General features: G+C 31.6%; 1 protein-coding gene across 1 annotated transcript in view; it reads right to left on the reverse strand.

Moving 5' to 3' along the window:
- LOC148225901 (uncharacterized) overlaps window positions 1–21,498 on the reverse strand; it is a 35,590-nt gene that overhangs the window by 1,204 nt on the left and 12,888 nt on the right. The window contains exon 2 of the mRNA XM_088204325.1: window positions 18,772–21,407. Within this exon, the coding sequence (XP_088060451.1) occupies window positions 18,772–21,407 (2,636 nt within the window). The remainder of the gene's footprint in view (window positions 1–18,771; window positions 21,408–21,498) is intronic.

Below are 21,498 nucleotides of genomic sequence, written 5' to 3' on the forward strand. Positions count from 1 at the left end.
TAAACATTTTAGAAATAGCCAGAAATAAATTTATATATGTATGTTTCGACAGATGTTGAAAAAAATGAGATAATATTGTAATGTGTACAAAACACGACGACTGATGTACAAACTCTTATTTTATGATTAAGCTCACTATATTAGAACATTCAGTGAAAGCATAACTAACCATTTATCTTTAATCCTAAGGTTTAATATAAAAAAATTCAGCATGAAAAATGCTGCAAGAATTAGGTAGATTTCTAATTTTTTTAGTAAAACATTTTGAATATCTTTTCTATTTTCTGTAGATTTTCTTAATGAAGCTACGATTTTTTATATTTTTAAATATTTGTCATTTAAAAAGAAGGTAACAAGGCTTGTCCAGCTATATTCGTAATGATATTTAAAAAAATAATGGCTATATAATTAAAACTACTATATTACTGTATTGAAATAGTTTTTTTCTAATCCAGTATATAAAAGTATACTCTTAAATACGTTACTGTCCATTTAATATAATGACTGACCGTTCAACGACTGAGCACTGACTGGAACTTAAGTCCGTTTAATTAAGTTACCGAATAAAATCCCAACAAATACAGATCGAAATTTAACGGTCAGTTATATTATAAATAAATGATTAGTAATATTGCCTAAAAAGTCTGCTTAGCTTTTTATTAGTAATTATTGCCTATTTTATTGAAACGCTTTACTTATTTTTTTTTCCATTTAAAGAACAGTACTTACAAAAATCTAACAAAAAACTGATTCAATCAGTAATTTTTTTATAATAAATGATCAGTGTTATTGATAAATAGTCAGTTTCAATAAAAAATAATCAGTCACCTTGTCATAAATGGTCAGTATTTTTTTGATAAATGGTCAGAAAAGCTTAGATAATTAATAATTTTAAATAAAAAAATTACACCTACTATTAAAAACTTACCCTTTATACATACTGACCATTTAACATAATTATTTATCGTTTTACAACAAGCCATTAATATAAGTAAATGACCATTTATTAAAAACCACTATTTACTCATTAAAATAAAAATAAAATTACAGCCTCTTTAACCACTTAAACGCCGCCTGTGACTCACAAATGAGCCACTTATTGATTATTTTTGTAAAACATGTTTTTAAAACAAATTAATTAATTATTTATCATATTTTTTTCAATCCATAAAGATTATTGTACTAGCATAATTTATAAGTAAACCAAGTATTTTATATTTATTTTCGAAAAGAGATACTAACGCGTCAAGATAAATAACAGGTGACTCACTAATTTGTCGCTGGCGTTTAAAGAGTTAATAAAATCATAATCACTGACCATTTTTAATAAATTACTTACTAAAATGTTAAAATAGTAAAAACAACTATAACAAAAAAAAACTATGATAAACATTTTTTATAAGATGGGTATGTAAAAATAGTACTAAAACAATTTTTTTATACAAATTTTCAACACAAAAATTTCACTTTTAAAATTGTTAAAAATATATAGCCTAAACTTCAACCGTAAAATAAACAATATACTTTAATATATTACAATTAAAAAAGATTTCAAGAAAAATATTTTATAATAAAATTAATTGTATTTAATAAAAAAAAGAGGAAAGCAAATAATGCTATATAATAGATTAAATCAGGATGTAATTTTACATTAAAAATATAATTATCTATTCCTTGTGGCAAAAATGTTGTTCAGTTTAGCAATAAATATGTATCTATCTGCCAAACTAAGGAACAAATTTTTTGTCACGAAGAATAGATAATTATATTTTAATGTAAAATTACAAGATGATTTATTATATTATATATCATTGTTTGTTTTTTTTTATAAAATATAATTAATTTAAATATAGAATATTCTTCTTGAAATCTGACCACTGAATTCAATTATTTTAGTTTTATTTTAATAAAAAATTTGCGCTTCGCGGCCTACATTATCTTCATATTAAATAATAAAACAATATATGTACAATCATTGCGACTATTTAAAAATAATGGTAACAGATTTTTAGTACAATATTTTAAACTATTGATGTCTTCACATTTTCTTTGTGAAAAATCGCATTTTGAAATAAATTATACAACATTTTTGCGTTACTCGGCTTAATGTACAGTTTAATTATTATAAGTGCGTAGCTCATGAGTTTATAAATATGATTGATTTATGTATATATGTGTATAGTAATTACTGTACACGATACCTATGTTTTTGGTTTGTAATTTAAGATATACAGTACTCTATAATTCTATCAATGCTTTTAATGATAGCAGTGGTTTATAAATTATTAATGTAGAAATCGCGTATGAAAATATTTAACTAATTGAGACGTGAATACATTTATACTAAGGCACTCGGACACGCGAGTGAAATTGTTTATGAATAACGTACGGTAAAATCTCGTTAAGGCGAACACGCATAATTTTAATAATCTTATATAAAACCGCAGATATTAATTGAAAAAATGTAATTAACAACAACAAAAAACAGATACTTTTCATTTCGAAATAAGTGAGGTGGAAACTATTTGTTTTTATTGGTAGTAATTTAGAACACAGTGTTAACAATTTTCATTTATAGCAGTCCGTAACACCTTCTATTATACAAAGCCAAACAGCTCACGTGTGACGTCATCGAGGAGAGGAATAACAATTGAATCGAATAAATGATATGTCTCAAGATTAATAATACAAAAGTGTTTTTAATATAAATATATTTTATTTTTATATAAATAAAAATAAATTAGTGAGAGAAAAATATATATTGTGTCCCTTGAATTACTGAGAAGCATAGTTTTTACTGACATTGCAAACAAAATAGCAATTATGCATGTCTATTAATAGCACCATAGAAATCAGCTATACAACCGTTGGATCTTATTTTATAAAAAAAATATGTTTAGTGTCGAATAGCGCCATTATGTTTTTTTGTATTTTTTATACAATGCATTTTCAACTAAGGTTAAGAAGAGAATAAGTTTTATAGAATAGTTTATAAAGTGACTTGAGAGGTGGAATTAAGGAGTGTGAACTCTGTTTTTGCTCATTAAGCGTTTTTCGGCCACGACATAATGTGTATCCACGTTCACCTGTCGTCGGAATGTTCAAAAGGCAAAATCTACTTTCGCTTCCACACGGAGAGGTGGGAAGTCCGACGCTGCCGCCTCAAGAATGTCGACTAGATTTATCATTTTCTCTCTCTCTTACTCTCGGATAATTGAATACAAAAATATAATTTAATAATACTGTTTATGCACATCTTTGCCACAAAGATAATATCTAAAATTACATCAATGCTATATAAATCATATTTTTTCTAAGCACCGATTCTATTGATATTTTTTTTTGTTAATAAATAATATATATAATGGATATTGAATTTATTTAAATTAAAAGTTTCGGGCTATAAATGATAAATATGAGAATTTAAAGTAGAAAAGTAAAATTTTCTGTATAAAACTTGTTCGCAATGTTTTTTACTATAGGTGATTTTATTATTATTACGATTACATTTACGTTAACCCTTTGAAGTTTATTGTCTACATGTAACAAACATCTTCGTTTAGAAAAAAATATGTCGCATTTTTAACAAGAAGATTTATACTTTTCTACGCACACCTTTCTCATTAGGTTTTTTCGTAAAATCGTAACTGACCAAAAACAAGCAATATAGGATGTTCATTAGAATAAATTACCAAATGGTTCTCAGGCTCCTGGCATTGAAATTTAGAAGGCATCCATAAGCAGTCGATCAAAGACAATGATTTTCTAGACTTGTTGTTCCAAAAGAAGAAAGATTTTCCGACAAAAAAGTTAATTACACAGTCGTCTTATTGAGTTTTATTAGTACTCGTAGACAACACAATAAAGGATCAGCGTATAAAGTATTTTTATAAGTACCAGAATGTAAGGAAAATTATTTAAAACACGAAATACGCATAAACAGGCAGACCGATAATAGTTCATAAATGTCAGCAACTTAAGTCGAAATTTGATCTGCTTGTTTATTATATTTCCCAAAAAAATATGAAGACGACGATAGTGACTATATCTTCAACAAAAAATAAATCATTCAGTTCGACTTCAAATAAATATAAATTATTTTTTTGGTATTTTTTATTACTAATTATTAAAAATATAATAATAATGTCAATCACTGTATTATTGCAATCCTAAGTCTGGACATTTTTTCTCCAAGTTCAGGGACGAAATTTGGGAGGAGGGGGGGGGAGAAAGTAAGATATTTGCCTTCCCTAAAATTTGGCCAGAAAAATGATTGTCATTTAATGAAATAATATGAATCTTAATGAAATCGAAATATAAAAAAATAGCCACTGACGGTCGAACTTTGCCCCCCCCCCCCCCCCTAGAAAAATCTGAAAGATGTCTTTGATTGTAAATTATAAATTCTCGGGTTATACCTCAAATATTTTATAAAATATGTAACTTCAGTGAAATCATATTGAAATACGATAGATAATGTAAGATAAACCAATCATTAACTACAGCGATAGCCATCTTCATTTAGAATGGCAAAAAAGTCTAGAATTATATATAAGACAATTTTTATTAACACGTATTTTCACGAATAATACAGTAAGTATATGGTCGATTTTTAATCTCTTATGGTGTAATTGTTGGACAAGTTATGTGCGATAGTAGCGCTCCGGTGGTGTTTTTTGTAACTAGACCAAGTGTCATTCTATTATACAAAAATAAATAAATCATTAATTACAGTAATGTTCTTTTCCATTTTGAATGGCAAAAAAGTCTAGAACGATAAATATGACGACATAAAAATTTTATTAACGGGTATTTTTCCAATTTAGATAGTGAGTATATGGTCGATTTTTAATCTCTTATGGTGGTCAGGTACGATAGTAGCGCTCCGGTGGTGTTTTTCATAACTAGACCAAATGTCATTTGATTCATATATAAAAATTAACAATCATTAACTACAGCGATGTTCATCTTCATTTAGAATAACAAAAAGTGTAGAACTATAAATATGACAACATAATTTGGACAGGTTACGTGTGTTGAACAGTGAACATTCGTTGCACATAGTTATTCGCTTGCTTAAGTTACATGAAAATCTTGTTAAAGTTGATAATTATTTTATTTCATTAAATTCCAATATTACTGCCAATCTCCTGGCATTAGTTACACGACCAGATAAACTATAAATACATGGACCACATTTTTTAACGGCGATACTATTCATACACTTTACAGGAGCAACAAATTTGGATAAACGTGACGTTTCGCAACTGTCAGAAATGACATTTGACTTGATGCATGAATTTGGCAGATAATATGCTAGTTCATGAATGAAGCAACGGATTTGGACTATTTATAAATTGGGAATTTTCACCGATTCGGTATAATAAAAACAAAATAACGCTAAAATCATAATAATAATACAAAATTACTATACCAAAATAATATCTTCAGCAGTAAATTCGATACATAATTGTGTATAAAATAGTGCTGAAAATTTGAATACAAAATTTTTCACTACTCTACTTTAAAAAGTCGTAATTATAGAATTGTATTACAATTGAAAAAATATAATTTTTCGTGCCTAAGCACATGCATAAAAACAACGGCATTTTAGCAGACGGAAAAAAGTAATTTTGAGAATAGAATATGACGTAAAAAAGGCTTTTAAAGCGAGGTTTAGGTATTAATAACGAAGGGACGCATCGCATTTTTAAAATATATGTATTAGATATCAGTGGCTATTTACTGTGCCTTAATAGTAAAACAAATAGCTGACACTAACTTACAAAGTTGTGCAATTCTTAAGTCACGACATTTTAGGAACATTGACAATAACTTAGTCCACACATTAGCACATCGTCAACTTTCATAATTGAACGTGTCGCTTTACAATAATCAGTTATTTAACATTCACAACGAACACTCGGTTACGAAACAATCCGCAAACCGTTTAGGACAAGTCAAACATAACGACGAGCGAAGAGCACAAAGCGGCAGCAAGTAAATAAAACGAAGAGCGCAAATTGTACTCAAGATTAGAGAAAGTGTTTTGCGCCGGCTGACACTTTCCAACGGAACGCACCGCGAAAATGTTTAATTATCGAAAGAGCAATTAAATTGGTATTAGCGCATTAATCGACTTCCTCTGTACTGATTTTTTTCTTCTGCGCTCTTCTGGACGCAGGAAGCTGCGAGTTACAGAAGAAGGCGGTAATTAAAGAGACAGGTGGAAAGCGGGGGATCGCCTTAAACAGTAAGACACGAAAACAAGAGTCGGGACCTTAAATATTAATGAGATTCATTCAAGTTTTCGGACCTTCTTTATGGAACTTCCGTCTGTCGATTCATTCATGATGTTCACTGTAACTACTGAGTTCACTGACTCTCGCTGATAAAGAACAATGAAGCAAAAAAAGTGGAAAGGTCGCAAGAAAAGCCACCGGGCGAGGTTCACAATTTATTTATTTCGCTTTATTTGTCCACGATTCCACTTTACCGAATGTCGTTTTGTTTTTACTAGTAAAAGCATTAAACTCGATTTTTTATGAGAGAATTGCTACTTTTTAATTGCTTGAATTTCTTTAATTTAACATTTGTTTGATTCAATGATATTATTAACTATCATACTCATTAAAAAATCAACGGACTCTCAGTTGAAGGCATAAACATATTATAAATTGACCGGAAGCTTTCTATCTTTATTACCCATGAAAAATATAACTTATTTATGATACCTGAATCGATTCAATTTAATCTGGACTTTTCATGAACTCTTCGATTAGTTGTTTATATTATAAAACAAATGCTTGAGAATTATATTAATGAATTTTGAAAAATCAAATAGTGTGCATATTGGGGTCCGGAAAATTTATCGAACAAATTCACCGCCAGCAATTAATCGCTAGTAGTTTACCGCCGCGTTAATTGATAATTGATACATAGAATAAAATCGTGTCGTTATCGTTGTAATGTATATGATCAATTATCTAGCGTTTATTCAATGTGTTTTTTATAATAATATTCCGACTTCCAAGAAGTGTGAAATAAGTGAAGTACATCTAAACCGAATTGCGACCAATAGAAGAGCGCAAAAAACAATTATCACTTCTCAGAAGTCAAAAATCCACGTCAAAAGCAATAAAATCATGCCGTCGTCATCGCAGTGGAAACGCTCGTTACCGAGCGTTCCCACTACGACGGCGCCGACACGATTTTATTGCTTTTGCCGTGAATTTTTGCCTTCTGAGAACTGATAATTGTTTTTGCGCTCTCCTATTGACCAAAATTCGATTTTAATATACTTCATCCAATCTTTATCCATTAGAAGTTAGAAGGTAAAAATTCATGTGAAAAGTAATAGGTCGGCGTTGTAGTAATAATAATAAAGAATTTAGTCGACGACGGCGACGGCACGGTTTTATTGCTTTTGCCGTGGATTTTTGACTTCTGAGAAGTTAATATTGTTTTTGCGCTCTTCTAGTGCTCAAAATTTGATAATATTACTATAAAAAGTTATAGAATGAATGCTAGATAACCGAGCATTGTAGTGTACGACGGCAACGACACGATTTTATCATTTGTAGGCTATAAATTGCTTATGCGACTTAAACTGCTAGCGATTAGTTGCTGACGGTGAACTGCGGGCGATAAATTTTCCTCGATTCGTTACATATATGCATATAGGTAATTTTTATGGTACCCCACAATAATTGTTAATTATTATTCACTTCAGTTACAATCGATCGCCTAAGTGAAGTATTTCTTTTAAAAATAAACTATATGTTATTCTTACTTTTATTCTTTTTTCTAAAAACGAAATTTGAAGAAACGATTACTACCGTAGTTTTAATCGTATCGACACTTAACTAGTTTTAAAAATATCTATTATTATAAATATTTCGAATAAGTACGACAGTCATCCTAATCAAATTTTCAAATAGCAGCTATTTAAAAAAATAAAAAAATGGTTTATAATTTTTTTTTTACGAACAATAATTAAAAAAATCATAACTCTATTAAAAGAAATTATAAAAAAAGTCTTAAATGTTCTTTAATATATATAAATTATTATAAAAAAAGCAGCAACATTAAATTGCTAGCATGGGTAAGCTTCATCAAAATCTGCTGATTTATAAAAAAAAAAGCAAAAATAAATATGTCACAAATAGTGAAGGTGTAATGAGCACGCACAATACAACACGTGAACATTTTAATTATTTAAAAACAAATACAGAAATTTTATAGCAAATAGTCAATATGCAGTAAAAAATATGTAAAACGGCGTTTTAACCGCTTATGGGGACGTTATTAATATTTAGTAAAATAAAAAAAATAAAATTGATTTTTGGTAATATTGTACATACATCCATCAAAGTAGATAAGCAGGTAACAATATTTTACAATTAAAATACACATATATTTTGAAATAAAAAAATCACAGTAGTATCCGAGTCGAATCGAAGATTGGGTTTAATTCTTGGGATTTACGTGACTGAACTATTATGCCTGCACTACACTCTCTGGAAGTTGTCCGAACCGAAGTTACAACTGTCAGACAACTCAGACAACTGCCGGCGACCACACTGCCACAAATATCATATGCCGTCCGGACAGCGGCCGTGAATGACGTCCGGACGGCGGTTTCTGTCACGTACAGCCGGCATATTTGCGCGCAATCAAAAAAAGTGCCAAATAATCGCAATTCTTAAAATGTCATATTATTAAAATTACGCTACAGATAATTATAAAAGTTTGTGTAGGCACTCACCAATACAATATCAATGAAAACTTTTCGGTCATAAATATTCAATTTACGCAAAATCTTTGTCGGCTTTTGCAAAATGCCATAAGGCATAAAAATGGTACTTCAGAATACGAACACCACATCTGTGACTATCCTAGAATTTGTCGCCATCGATTCTAAATAAAAATTCGTTATGGTGTGACATTTATATAAACCGATCTAGGAAAATATATAAGGATATTTAAAACGATTTTTTTTAACAAAATAATTACCACTAATTATTTTTTATTAATTTAATTTTATATGAAAACCATTTAATAACGATATCTGTTAGAAGAATAACTATCAAAAATATAATTAATCCTTTTTGGTTCCGTAAAATATTCAAAGATGTCAGATAGAGTCTGATTAAGTCCCCGATAACCATGTGGTATTATAGCTTGACCACGTGACCACGATACAGCGTTCGACATGCGTGTTGACCATAGGACGCCTACGCGCATACAAACACCATATCATTATCTCTCTCACTCTCGTCACTTAACACGCGAGAGAGCGAAAGGGGAAGTATCTTACTACTCGCGCTCGAAGGAGCAGCTCCGACTTCGGTCCCTTTGACACGGAAAATAATGCCAACAATGTTCGGAAGCGCTCGAAGCTGGCCAAGTCGACTGAATTACCCCCACTTTACCTCACGTTCTCGGTAACCTCGAACAACTTCCGAGAGATTTTAGAGCGGGTAGAACCGAACTCGACCGAATTAACCCACTATATTTTCCATCCTTGGCCAACCTTGGCCAACTTCCAGAGAGTGTAGTGCAGGCATTAGATAAACTGATGTCGATTACGTAGTCATTTATCCTTAGACAAAAAATATTGTTCAAAAATCTGAAGAACAACCTTCTTCTCTATGCATGTATGTAAATATAACAAAAATAGCTTACTTGAACTCGTAAAAGTATATTTGCGTTAGATCTTTTTCTGTAACATGATTTTTAAAATTTATTGTTTTAGCACTGATTTGAAGTGCTAACGAGTCATGGATACTTGATGAATGAACTGGATTAGAAGAATTCGCATTCTCGGGAGGGAGAGATTTTTTGTGCGAACGTTTAACATATCACTATGAACATTAAAGAACATCCGCTGCATTACCATCATGCCCATGTATGATCTCGGAGAGAATGTCGAAAGTCTCGAATGTTAAACTTAATGATTTTAACGATGCATAAATTGTGCATCGGTTTCAGTCAAGGTCCCGCTACGAAATTACAATGTGAAATGTTTCAACCGTTCGAGGTCACTGAGATTATTTCACTTTTTTGTATTTTTTGATGCATTATGGATGCGGCGAGCACGTAGCATTTTTTAGTCCATATCCAATCTGAGTTTCATAGGCAAAACGGCGTACGATGATATTTCGGCGTTATACTTTCGAATCGCAGATGGCGAATTTTCCAAAGGTATCATTTAGAAAATAACTCAATTATTCGCAAAAACGGCCGCGAAACAACACTGCCTACTTTCAGTAAATTATGCGAGTCGTGCCGTCGTATAAATACAATATTTATAATATAATCTGATTTTTATATATCTGAATTAGCCTATATTAAAAAAATACCGGAATATTAAAAATATAAATACGTATGTATTTTTTTAGGCCTAACGCATTTTTGATAACTGTACTCTTCACTTAATTATTAAATTGTATTATCTTTAATTTTATTCACAAATATAAAATATATAAAACCATAATAATTGCAGATTTAGTTGTTATAGATATTTTCATAATGAATTTAATTATTTTTTTTAATAAAGCATTAAATAAATGCACTTTACTTTAAGTTTTATTTTTAAGCAATTATAAATATGCATTATAAATAAATGTTGTTTCAGCAAAATTATTAAAAAAAACGATGAAATACCCAAAAATAATATCGACCAAATCTGAATAACTAGATAAGTATTGTAACATTGCTTTTTCTTATTTTTCTTGTAAAATTCGTTTATGTATAAACATAAACACAAAAAAGTGCTATAATAACACATAAATATTAGTTTATGACTTATTATAGCATATTTTTTAGTAAATTCAATACTACCGTAAGCATCGTGACGCATTGGAGCATCCTTTTGCGATAATTTAAATTAAAAAAAAATATAAATAAGTATTAGGTTTTGTAATGTATTAAGAAATCTAAAAATATTTGTAAGCTAAATAATGTGTGTAAAAAATATTCTCCAGAAAATGCTTGAGAACATTTTTGGCGAAACATCGAGAGAAAAATCGCAGTTGAATGCAGAGATAAAAATCGTATATTTATATATTTAAAAACACACATTTAAATTAAAAATAAATAAGAGGCGCACTTAATAGTAGCCTGTATCTTATAATTTATCTATTTTTTGTTATTCTAATGTTTCATATTTTATTTATTTTTAAATGGAATAGTTTAAAAAAATATTATTATATATAAACAATTGTTATTTTGTTGTATTTTATATAAACAGACAATATCACTCATATATCATAATCTATTGTATGTTGAACTATTATTTTAATCTATATAATAAGCAGTGTAATTTTAATTAATGTTCGTAAATATCTACTAGATACTAGATTTATTTGTAACAATAATAAGCTAATTTTATAACATACAACAATATTATTTCATGCATCATAATCGATTTGGTGGATTATAAAATTCAATATTCAATCTAGATTAGATTAGGCAAAATGCAATAATAGTTAAAAAATATTAAACTTTTTTTTATTAAAAAATAACGCCGGTGAACCAATATATGCGTCATTATTTTTGTGTGGAAACTACTTAAAATATTATAAATTTAAGAATAAGTGAATACTACAAGCTTCTGAAAACAATGTTAAATGAAGTGCTTAACCAATATGGAGTTGAAATAAAAAAATCTGACAAAGATATCTGTGGAAACTATAAAATTGTGAGAATTTTAAATATTTTTAAAATTCCCACAATTGGGTTAATAGTTGAAAATATTTTACGGATATGAGACACGTATAAAGCACATTTTTCAAAATACGTTCTATCCTGCGCATAGTATACTTTTGTTCTTCTACCTTTGGTTACCGATCGCCGAAGTGGCTATTTAGACCGTTTCTCTTTAAAGGCGTAAACTTATTTCGTGGCGTGTCAAAGAAATGATGCAATTGCGATTCTCTTCTGTGATTTGCCAGAGATGTTTCAAACCAGGATTATAAAATATGTGACACATGGTCACAGAAGGGAAGATGCTGCTGCAAAGTCAAAGCAGCAGATATGAACAAGGACACTTTGCACACGAGACATATCAGTGGATCGTCTAGCATAATCATGGGAACACATAACGACATATAGCTGCTCAGCTAAATCACAGTCGACAATAATACAACTCGTCAAGTCAGCGAAGACTTTTCGACTTCCAGGACTTGCCATTTTAAGCCTGATAGCGGCATCTACATTTCTTTGTATATGATTTATATACAATCTTTTTTTCTCCGATATAAACTGTATCGAGAATGTTAAACTAACCAAGGATAGATTCATTCATCTCGTAACACAACACATTGTCTTGTAAAGCTAACTATATAAATTTTAATACTGTTTACAACAATGTCTATGCGAATTGAATTTTTTACAGTTGATTTTAATGACAGGTATAGTATAAACTCTGATTCGTTGTTTGTATTTTGTTAAATATTATTTTGGCATACATTATAAGAGTCATCAAGCTCTTTGATATGCCGAAAAGAAGAAATCCAAATCAAACATGTCTGTTTGTTGGGAGCCACCTGCAATAAATAATGTTTTCTAAGAGTCGGAAAGAGACGCAGATACGATCGGCTCCGAGTAAACAAAGTGTCGGAAGAGGAAAACACTTTCGGCTCTCGGTCGGGATGTGGGTCAGTAGCGCTCGGAAGAAACCGAAACACTCGGGTCTTTGACCCGCGATCAGGGCCAGGTTCCCATGAGTCGGAGACGCCTCAGAGTCTCCTCAGCTCGATGCGTACCTCAAAACCATCTGGTCGTCTATTAATTAAAACCTCAGCGAAAGTTATCTGAACGACGAGTCGAGAAGTTTGTTTTCCTTCGAGACGCTACATTGTCTATATCTGGTCCAGAAGAACACTACCAGTTGCGAGGTCCGATCGCCGTGACCTTTTAGAGCGCAAACTGGAAAATTTTCAATTTTCATCCGTTTAACACGTCTCTCTTTCGAGTTTCGACCGACCAGTTTTACTCTTTAATGCGAGAACTAATGACGCTCTTGATTCAATTGCGACCGTCCGATATAGAAAAAATCAGACGTGTGAAATCTAATCATTGAATTACTGTTATTAGAAGCTTTTGAAATCCAGTAGAAAACTAATAAAATATATAACACTAGCAGTTTCTTTACAAAACACTATATTGTTATCATATACATTGTTCTACAATTTTTGCTCAAATTGTAAAACATACAAAATTAAAAACTGATTCTTCAACAAAATATTTTTTTAGATTAAAAATATTTTATAAAATTACTTGCTTTTCAATATTAGTATATGTATATTGATTTATTTATAGAAGATTTTGTTTGTATTATATCACAAATATAATTTTTAAGTAGTTAAATTTAATAATCTACTTTGCCATAAATAGTTGTTCAATAATTGTATGGCTATGCATTATTTCCAGTATCGGCTATGAAGTACTCCACCCTCAGCAATTTATGTGAATAGATTTTGCAATATTTTTTTGGTAATGCATCCGCTTCCGCTTACGCTAGAGAATTAATTATCATAAATATTTGCAAAACTTGATAACTAAATTGCTAAGGTGGGAGTCCTACGTAGTTGATACGAGCGTAAATCAAGAAACTCAGCCTTTTCTCTTAGTCAAAGTTCGCAAAAGCAGCAGTGCAGTGCCATAGCAAGAATAGATATACTATTTGGCACCTTCCCCCCTCCTTATTATTTTATTTTTTTACAATTTTCAAATACGTCCATTTAAGAAAAAAAATCATAAATATTATTGTCATAAATTTTACGGCAGTTAAAACTTTAATATATAAATAAAAAAAAAAATAAAAAGTAAATTCGATATTTATAATAAAGCAAAACATATACGAATTAAATTGTATTAAATTTAGTTACCGAATATTATTCATAATCACTGGAAAGTTTTTTATATGGCTTAAAAATATAAGATTTAATTTAATGTGGGCCGCAATAAAAATGAAAAAGGGCATTTTGTGAATTTTTATTTGTAAAATGTCTGAGATATGGACATTTTTTAGCTCCCGCTAGCATTTAAACAAAAAATTTGAGATCACCATTTTTCCTCAAGATTGGAATGACTTGAAATTGTTTAGGGCGCAAAATATCTGCCGTTGTTTATGACTTAATAACGTAGAATATTGCTATATATAACCAGTGTGCTAGTTTTACTTAAAGATTTTGTTATATTTGACATTTGGGGACCTATTGCTGTATTGCTTATAAGGTACGCATTGGCATATTCGTATTTTTTTGTGAGAAAAAACTAATTTTAAAGAAATAAAAAAAAACACCTTCATACATTAACCTTTTCAGACTTGCAATGTACAATAATTTATTGATTGTTTTTGTAGCCATTTTTTGTACATCACAGTGTACAGCATATTATTTAAAAATGCAGCATATTATTTGAAAATACAAAAAAAATATTTTTCGTGCTACTTTAATGTACTAAATAAAAAATTACAAAAAAAAATAAAAACATTGTTCATGCCCATTTTATATACTAAATAAAATAATTTAACAAAAATATTTGTGCGAAAAATAAAAATTCATGTTTTAATAGATTAAAAATAAATTATTTTATTTTAATTATATTTGTTTAATGTATATACAATTAGCTATATTAGCTAAATAATATTAAGAAATCTAATTACACTTCTAAATCGACGCATTTGTCAGTTACTGCGAAAGAGAGCGAACAACACAACCTCTTCCAGGCGGACCAAACGTATTTAAGCGAATATCTACACTTCTATACGGAACTCGCTTCACTTTATCAATAACTTAGATTCAATACAAACGAACGTATGAGTTGGACCAGCTATGAGAACTTCGCGTATGTTCGTAATAATTACACAATCTCAAAATAGCTGCACAATAATAATTTATAATAAATTTACTTTGTATTGCACAAAATACAATGAGCCCACTCCCAATAAAATTATTCACATGATTGCTTGTAAGGTATAACATTTTTCATAACTTATATCGTCTTCAATATTTTAGTATATCAGTATTCATTTATCGTTAATAATAAAAACATGTATTAAGCAATAATAATACGCTAGCGCTCAATCAAATCGGAAGGTTTGGAAGTCTCTGTTAAGAATATTTCATTTGTTATTTTTAAATAATGACAGTCAATAATAATGGAGAACACTGGCAATATTTATGTTAGTGTTATATTATACACACTTTCGTACGTCACTTAATTATTATTTTTGCATTACATCAAATTGTTTTTAATTGCGCATTATAAACTTGACACTGAATCATATAATTATAATTGACGCGAATGCGCACGCGCCGCACTCGGCCGTAACAAACAAAAACGCGACCATCAATTAATTATATTATCATGCACACGTTCACATTAATTTAATTACTATTATCACCAGGTACCGGCAATATTATTTACGGTCACGTTAAATCAAAAGTGAAAACACTTAATAATAATAATTACGGTTTTTGTTCACAATAGAACAATTCAAATAATTAAATAATTCAAAAGCGACGTTTGCGCATGCGTTATCAGCAATTGAAAAGGGACGCGTACGACCATAGACTTCCGGCAGATATTAAGCATTACGCGCTCATGAATTCGCGCTTCGCGCTTGAAATCTTGCGTTATGATATGATATGAATATATGCCGGGCGTCGTTCTTAGTACATTTTAGAACATTAATATGAGATATTGATCAAGTATTTGCTATACAATCACAATTTTTTTTGACAAAAACATATTATACGGGATTAGTTTTTACTGTATTCTGATAAGCGGAACGCAATATAATTATTTATATGGACTGAATATTGAACTTAATTTGTTAATCGTAAAATAGTTGCTTTGAAGCAAAAATTTGCTTTCTTTCTGGTATCTTGAATGTCATCGAGAATATTTATTGCGCACGCGCACTCGACCGCAACGCTTGTCAAACTGTGGCATTTAAATCATACTATGATTGAAAAATCATTACGGTTTTTCATCAGTTATGCTATGCGGTACGCATGAAAGAATGCGTTTTGCGGTTTTGAAAGCGCTTTCGTTCATTCATTGAACAGAAGTCGTAAATATTTGGTAGCATTTTTTACCGTGGTGTAATAAACTATTTACTTGAGATTAATGAAAGATTTTAATTTGTATTTGAGCCCAAACAACTTATATAATTATGACAAATAGAACAAATATAATAAAGACGATCTACGATTAGAAAGTACTCATTTGAAAGAGATCAATCTCTTCAGATATTTCGTTCAGAAGTTGGATTGCGATATCGCAACTCAAAAGCGTGCTGTAAGGCAAAAACTGTTATTTTTCAATTGCTACTAATATAAACTTATTGAGACATTCAGATAGAAAAATCCACGTGTATGTAATAGTTTTTTTATCATTCTAATATTCATAATAACTTATGAAAAATAATAAAACACTTTTCTAAGTAATTTGCATTAGTATATTTGATTAGATATACTACTTTTCTGACAGATTTTTTACGGCAAATATTTTTAAAAATGCGCTTATAGCACATTGACGGCACACATAAGTGCGCACCTGACTCTGGAGAAAGTGTTTCTCAGCAGTAAATTGCCGATGTGAGATGTGCTCGACATGCGCACCTCTCGAAATACCGTTGCATACCACACAAACGTGGATTTATTCTCATGAATAATGAAACCTGTACCGCTGGACCTGTCTTCTTCTCCTTCTTCTTCGCAGATCATGAGAAGGTATCGTTTAAATTATCGTAAAAAAATCAAACCTATCTTGACCCTTGAGACACGTCCCACTTCGATTGAAAAATAGTAGAAAACTGTGATACATGTAGGGATAACATAATTCTCTGACGTTACACAACGACTTTCTCTTTTTTTAGGAGGAAAAAAAGTAAACAGATAAAAACGACAGGCTTTGGAATCTCTTTTTTATTTTGAAGAGAAGCTTACAGTGCTCAACGTTCGTTTAATTACCATTTTTCGACTGTTATTCATTTTTTGCTTTGGTAATTACATATATTATCGGCAAATTTTTTTTTTATATATGCTTGTCTATTTTTTAAACGAATATTTGGCATTCTAAGTCAGCACATGCAAAGCTATACAGCTTATTTATAATAATTGATAAAAAGTAATTGCTGCTTAGTTTTTCTTTTCATTTAAAAGCGAATCACATTAGATGCAAAGGTAAAATAAATGTATTAATATGTAAACATATACTAAATTGGTTTTTATATTGTTTAAAATTATAGATTTATGATTGGATTGAAAGCTGCAAAATTTGAAAGTTTTAAATAGAAATGTAAAATTCTATGTTGAAATGCATACAAAATTTTTTTTTCGTTAATGTTATTTTGATTCAATATTTTGATACACTTAAAGTTATTCACTCTGTCATGAATTGATTGAAGTGGATTATGATCGGAAAGTTTTATATTGCAGAGAGGCTGATCCATCATCTTGTTTTAAAATGGTGGCTATTTTAATAAAAAGGTTCACATTTTTTCAAGTATGTACATATGTAGTTTTAGTAAGATAAGAATGTCTTATTTTTATATTTATAATCACACATTTAATGGTGCACAATATTCTTATAAATTAAGTAAAAGAAGTGGAACTGTAAAATGTTATAGCAGGAATGGTTTTATCGAAAGTGGAATAAGTCCATTCGTAATAATTATAATTTATGTGTTTAGTGCCTTAAATACATATTCACAAGTGTAAAGAATAGATAAGATTGAAATATAAATAAGTTTGTTAATACTAGTTATCTCAACGAACTAATTTATTTTTCATACTAGTTTTTTATATTTTTTTTATAAATTCATTACAATTGAAGTAACTACAATTATTTTTTTACTTTCATGTCTTCATTTTAATTATTATTTTTTACATTTAAAAATACATTTCAGTAAAGCCAACTTTAAATAAAATATAAATTTAAAATTGTTATTGCTCAAATTTAAAAAAAAGTACATTTATAGCTTAAAAATCATTTTCAATAATTATTATTGCATAATAAAATGTAACTAGCTTTTCATTTTAAAACCATTACCCGAGTTGATCAACGTTTACCAATATTTTTATGATGAATAAATGGACTTACACCGCTTTCAAAAAGAATGGATCAGATTTTTTAAAAATGAAAATTTTTGAAAAATGATTGATTTATTTTTATATATCCAAATGACATTTGATATAGTTAGAAAAAACACTACTGGAGCGCTACTATGTACTTCGTTCAATGCATTAATTCACGCATTCGGCAGAAAATTTGCCTAATTTATAAACGAAGCAACGGACCTGCACATTTTATGAACTGGGATTTTTTTTGCATATTTCACCTAATAACTGCACAAATTTGGTGTAACATATATGCATATATCTTTAATTATATTTCCCTAAAAAACACAATTGCCCATTTTGATCTGTTATCTATGTATTATCAAAATGGCGGCTAGTAAAGTATTTTTTTTAGATTCTGTTAATGTTTTGATTACATTTTTTTAGTGTATTATTTAAATAAATTGATAAAATATATAAATAATTAGTCAAATATTGTATTTATGTATGAAACTAAACCAATGAAGCTGAAAAGGTTGTTAACCTCTGATTTATTAAATATGAAAAAATAGAATGTAACATTTCTCACAGACTCGCGACCTCTCAGTACACCGGAAGACATTGTCAAAACGTGAGATTCCAGCTAATTGAACCGTGTCAAAAGTGCATCATGTAAGACAATAAAAAAACTCACATCTTTAAAAACGAATCCATCTTTTTCTCCATGTGGAAGAGCTCGTCGGCCGGCTGAGCCACCATCACTTCGCAGAAGGTCTTTTTAGCACACGGCGTATTGCTCCAATCCGTACTGTGAATATGCTTCAAAACGTCTTCCGTCAAACCTTGACTGTTCCTATCCACTTCCAAATCTTGCACCATTTTCTCCAGCACTTCATCTTCTTCCTTCGCGTTCTGCAGCGATCGTCTTCTTACAGAATGCAACTTGTCATAAGCGTTCGCGTATTCTATGAGCGTATGAACGTCAGACAACATTTTTATAGGTACGTCTCTCTTAGATCTTCTCTGTCCTTGCCCATTTTTAGGAGCTTCCATAATCACGAAAACGTTCTCACTGGGCATTTTTATATTGTCCGTATACACTCGCTGTCTCATCATATCTTTATCTTCATCTGGACGATAAGCTCTGATGTAATTATAAGGTCCGTTGGCCATGGAGCGCTTATGCTCCATCCTTAATTTACTCAACGTGTCCTCCGATATGCTTCTCATGTCGAAATCTATCAATCTACCGACAGCTACAGCTCCCAATCCTAAAGCAGCTCCTCCTGCCATCAATCCCAAAGCGGGGAACAACACAGAACCGGTCGCTACAGCTCCTCCGACCTTATCTTGAGCTGCATATCCGTGTCCGTAATAAGGCTTGGGTATCAGACCTAGATTCTGCGATATCTTATGTGTGGCTTCTCTCAAAGGCTCCAAAACAGGCTCTGTAACTTTGGCTAGTGGTTCAAAAATTGGCTTCGTCATATCCATAACTGGCTTAGTAAATTGTTGCACAGTTTCTATTCCACTTTGGAAGGTATCTTTCATGGAATCTGTAATTTTTCTCCAAAACGGCTTTTCTGGCACTCTTTTATAATATCCGTAATTATTGTACGGAGTTCTTTGGTAGTATCTATTTCTGCCGTCGTAATACTTGCTAGTGCTAGGTCTGTACGCTTCTCTGATGAGATGATCGTCTGATTCTTCATATCTTTCGGTGGAAGGCGTGCGGTCGTCTTGTGTATAATACACTACCTTCTGAGGTTTCTTCTCTTCTCCCGTCTTAGCGGGCTGAATTCCTAACTCAGGATGAGCATATTGCAAGACTGGGTTTCTAACTCCTTCGTTAGATACTATATTAGCATTTTTAGGGGAATATATCTGAGAAGGTGGGTATACAGTGTTGCCTGGATTATGAAGCATTCTCCTTTGAAGTCCGTCCGGGAATCTGACGTTGTTGTTGTTGTTGTTGTTGTTGTTGTCTTTCTCCGATCTAGAACTTCTAGTGCCAAAATAGTCTCGCTTGAGTTCGTGGTCGTTTATCTGCTTTATATATTCTATCAATTTAGAATTGGCCACTCTAGAGTTATCTGTCTTAGTGAATGGACCGTATCCTTTGCGTAGAGAATCTGCCAAGATTTGATTTTTGATATTATAAGTGGGATTATCACTGGTCAAAAACGGTCCAATGTTCTCTCTCTGGAAGATACCTTCTCTTCTGAGGTTGTCGTCGGTGGTGAAAGGACCGATGCCCGATGATTTTTGGAAGTGGGACGCGAAGTTGTCCTCTTTCATGAACGGTCCGATGCTGGGATTCGAGCTGTCCGATTCGCTCGGATTCGATTCTGGGAAAACGGCTTTTGGTTTGTATCCGACCGGATACGGCAGAAGTTCGCCGTTGATGACTCTCGCGTTTCTCCAAGTCTTCAGATCCGATTCGTCGTCTGGCATGCGAATGCCGTGAATTTCGGGAATGCCGTCATCGCCGATCTTCATGAAGGACTTGCCTCGTTTCGATTCAGCGTCGGGCCTCCCTTTGATGTACATGGGGTCGGACTGGATGTAGACCGGTTCCGGAACGTTTTTCGAAAGGTCGTCCTCCTTCACTTTGGTGCTGACCACCTCGATCTGCACCGGGTTCCTGTCGTTCTTGATGACGATGCTAGAGTAGTCGGGATCGACGCTTCTGGAATGAGATCGACTCTCGGCGTAGCTGGTGGAAGTTATGTAAACCGGGGAGTCGGAATTTTTCGCGTCGTCTTCCATCTGCCTCTGAGCACTTTCACCTTCGAAGTCGTCTTCTGGGATAACGGCGACCGGAGACCAATTACCATACTCGGTTTTGATCTCGGTCTCTTCTCTTTCGCCGCTTGGATGAAAATATTTGTAGTTGGCTTCTTCGATATCGTTGGTGGTTTTAGAAGCTTTGGAAAAAGTCCTGCCTTCGTGTTTGTAGTACAAGGGTTGCGATGGTATAAACGCCTTTTCCGTCGAAACTTCTTGCGTTACGTTAATTTTTGGTTCGATGGTAGTAGTCGACGGAGTCGTTGTCGTGGTGGTGGTGGTAGTGGTGGAAAGCTCGGCGGGAGAAGATGATCTACCATCGCGTTTTTTCACGATGAGTTGCGTCACCTGACCGCTGTTCGTCATCACGTTTATGGTTTGAGTGTTTTCCGGGTTTAGACTTCTCGACACTTTCAACTCTGTCCTTGTCGTTCTCGGTGAAAGTCTAAGTATTTTTACGGCACTTTTAGCTTCCTCTTGAGCGGCGATGGCGGCTGCCAGCAGGAAAATTCCGCAAAGCAGAACCACCGATTTAGCAGCCATCTGAAATAAAGGATAAACAAGCTATTAATAACCATACTTTCATATGAAAACTTGAATATTAGCATTCAGAATGTGACACTTTCAAACGGAA

The sequence above is a fragment of the Plectrocnemia conspersa genome, unplaced genomic scaffold (genome assembly GCF_051122295.1).
Source record: "Plectrocnemia conspersa isolate PC_06_02 unplaced genomic scaffold, ASM5112229v1 ptg000014l, whole genome shotgun sequence".
NCBI lineage: Eukaryota > Metazoa > Arthropoda > Insecta > Trichoptera > Polycentropodidae > Plectrocnemia > Plectrocnemia conspersa.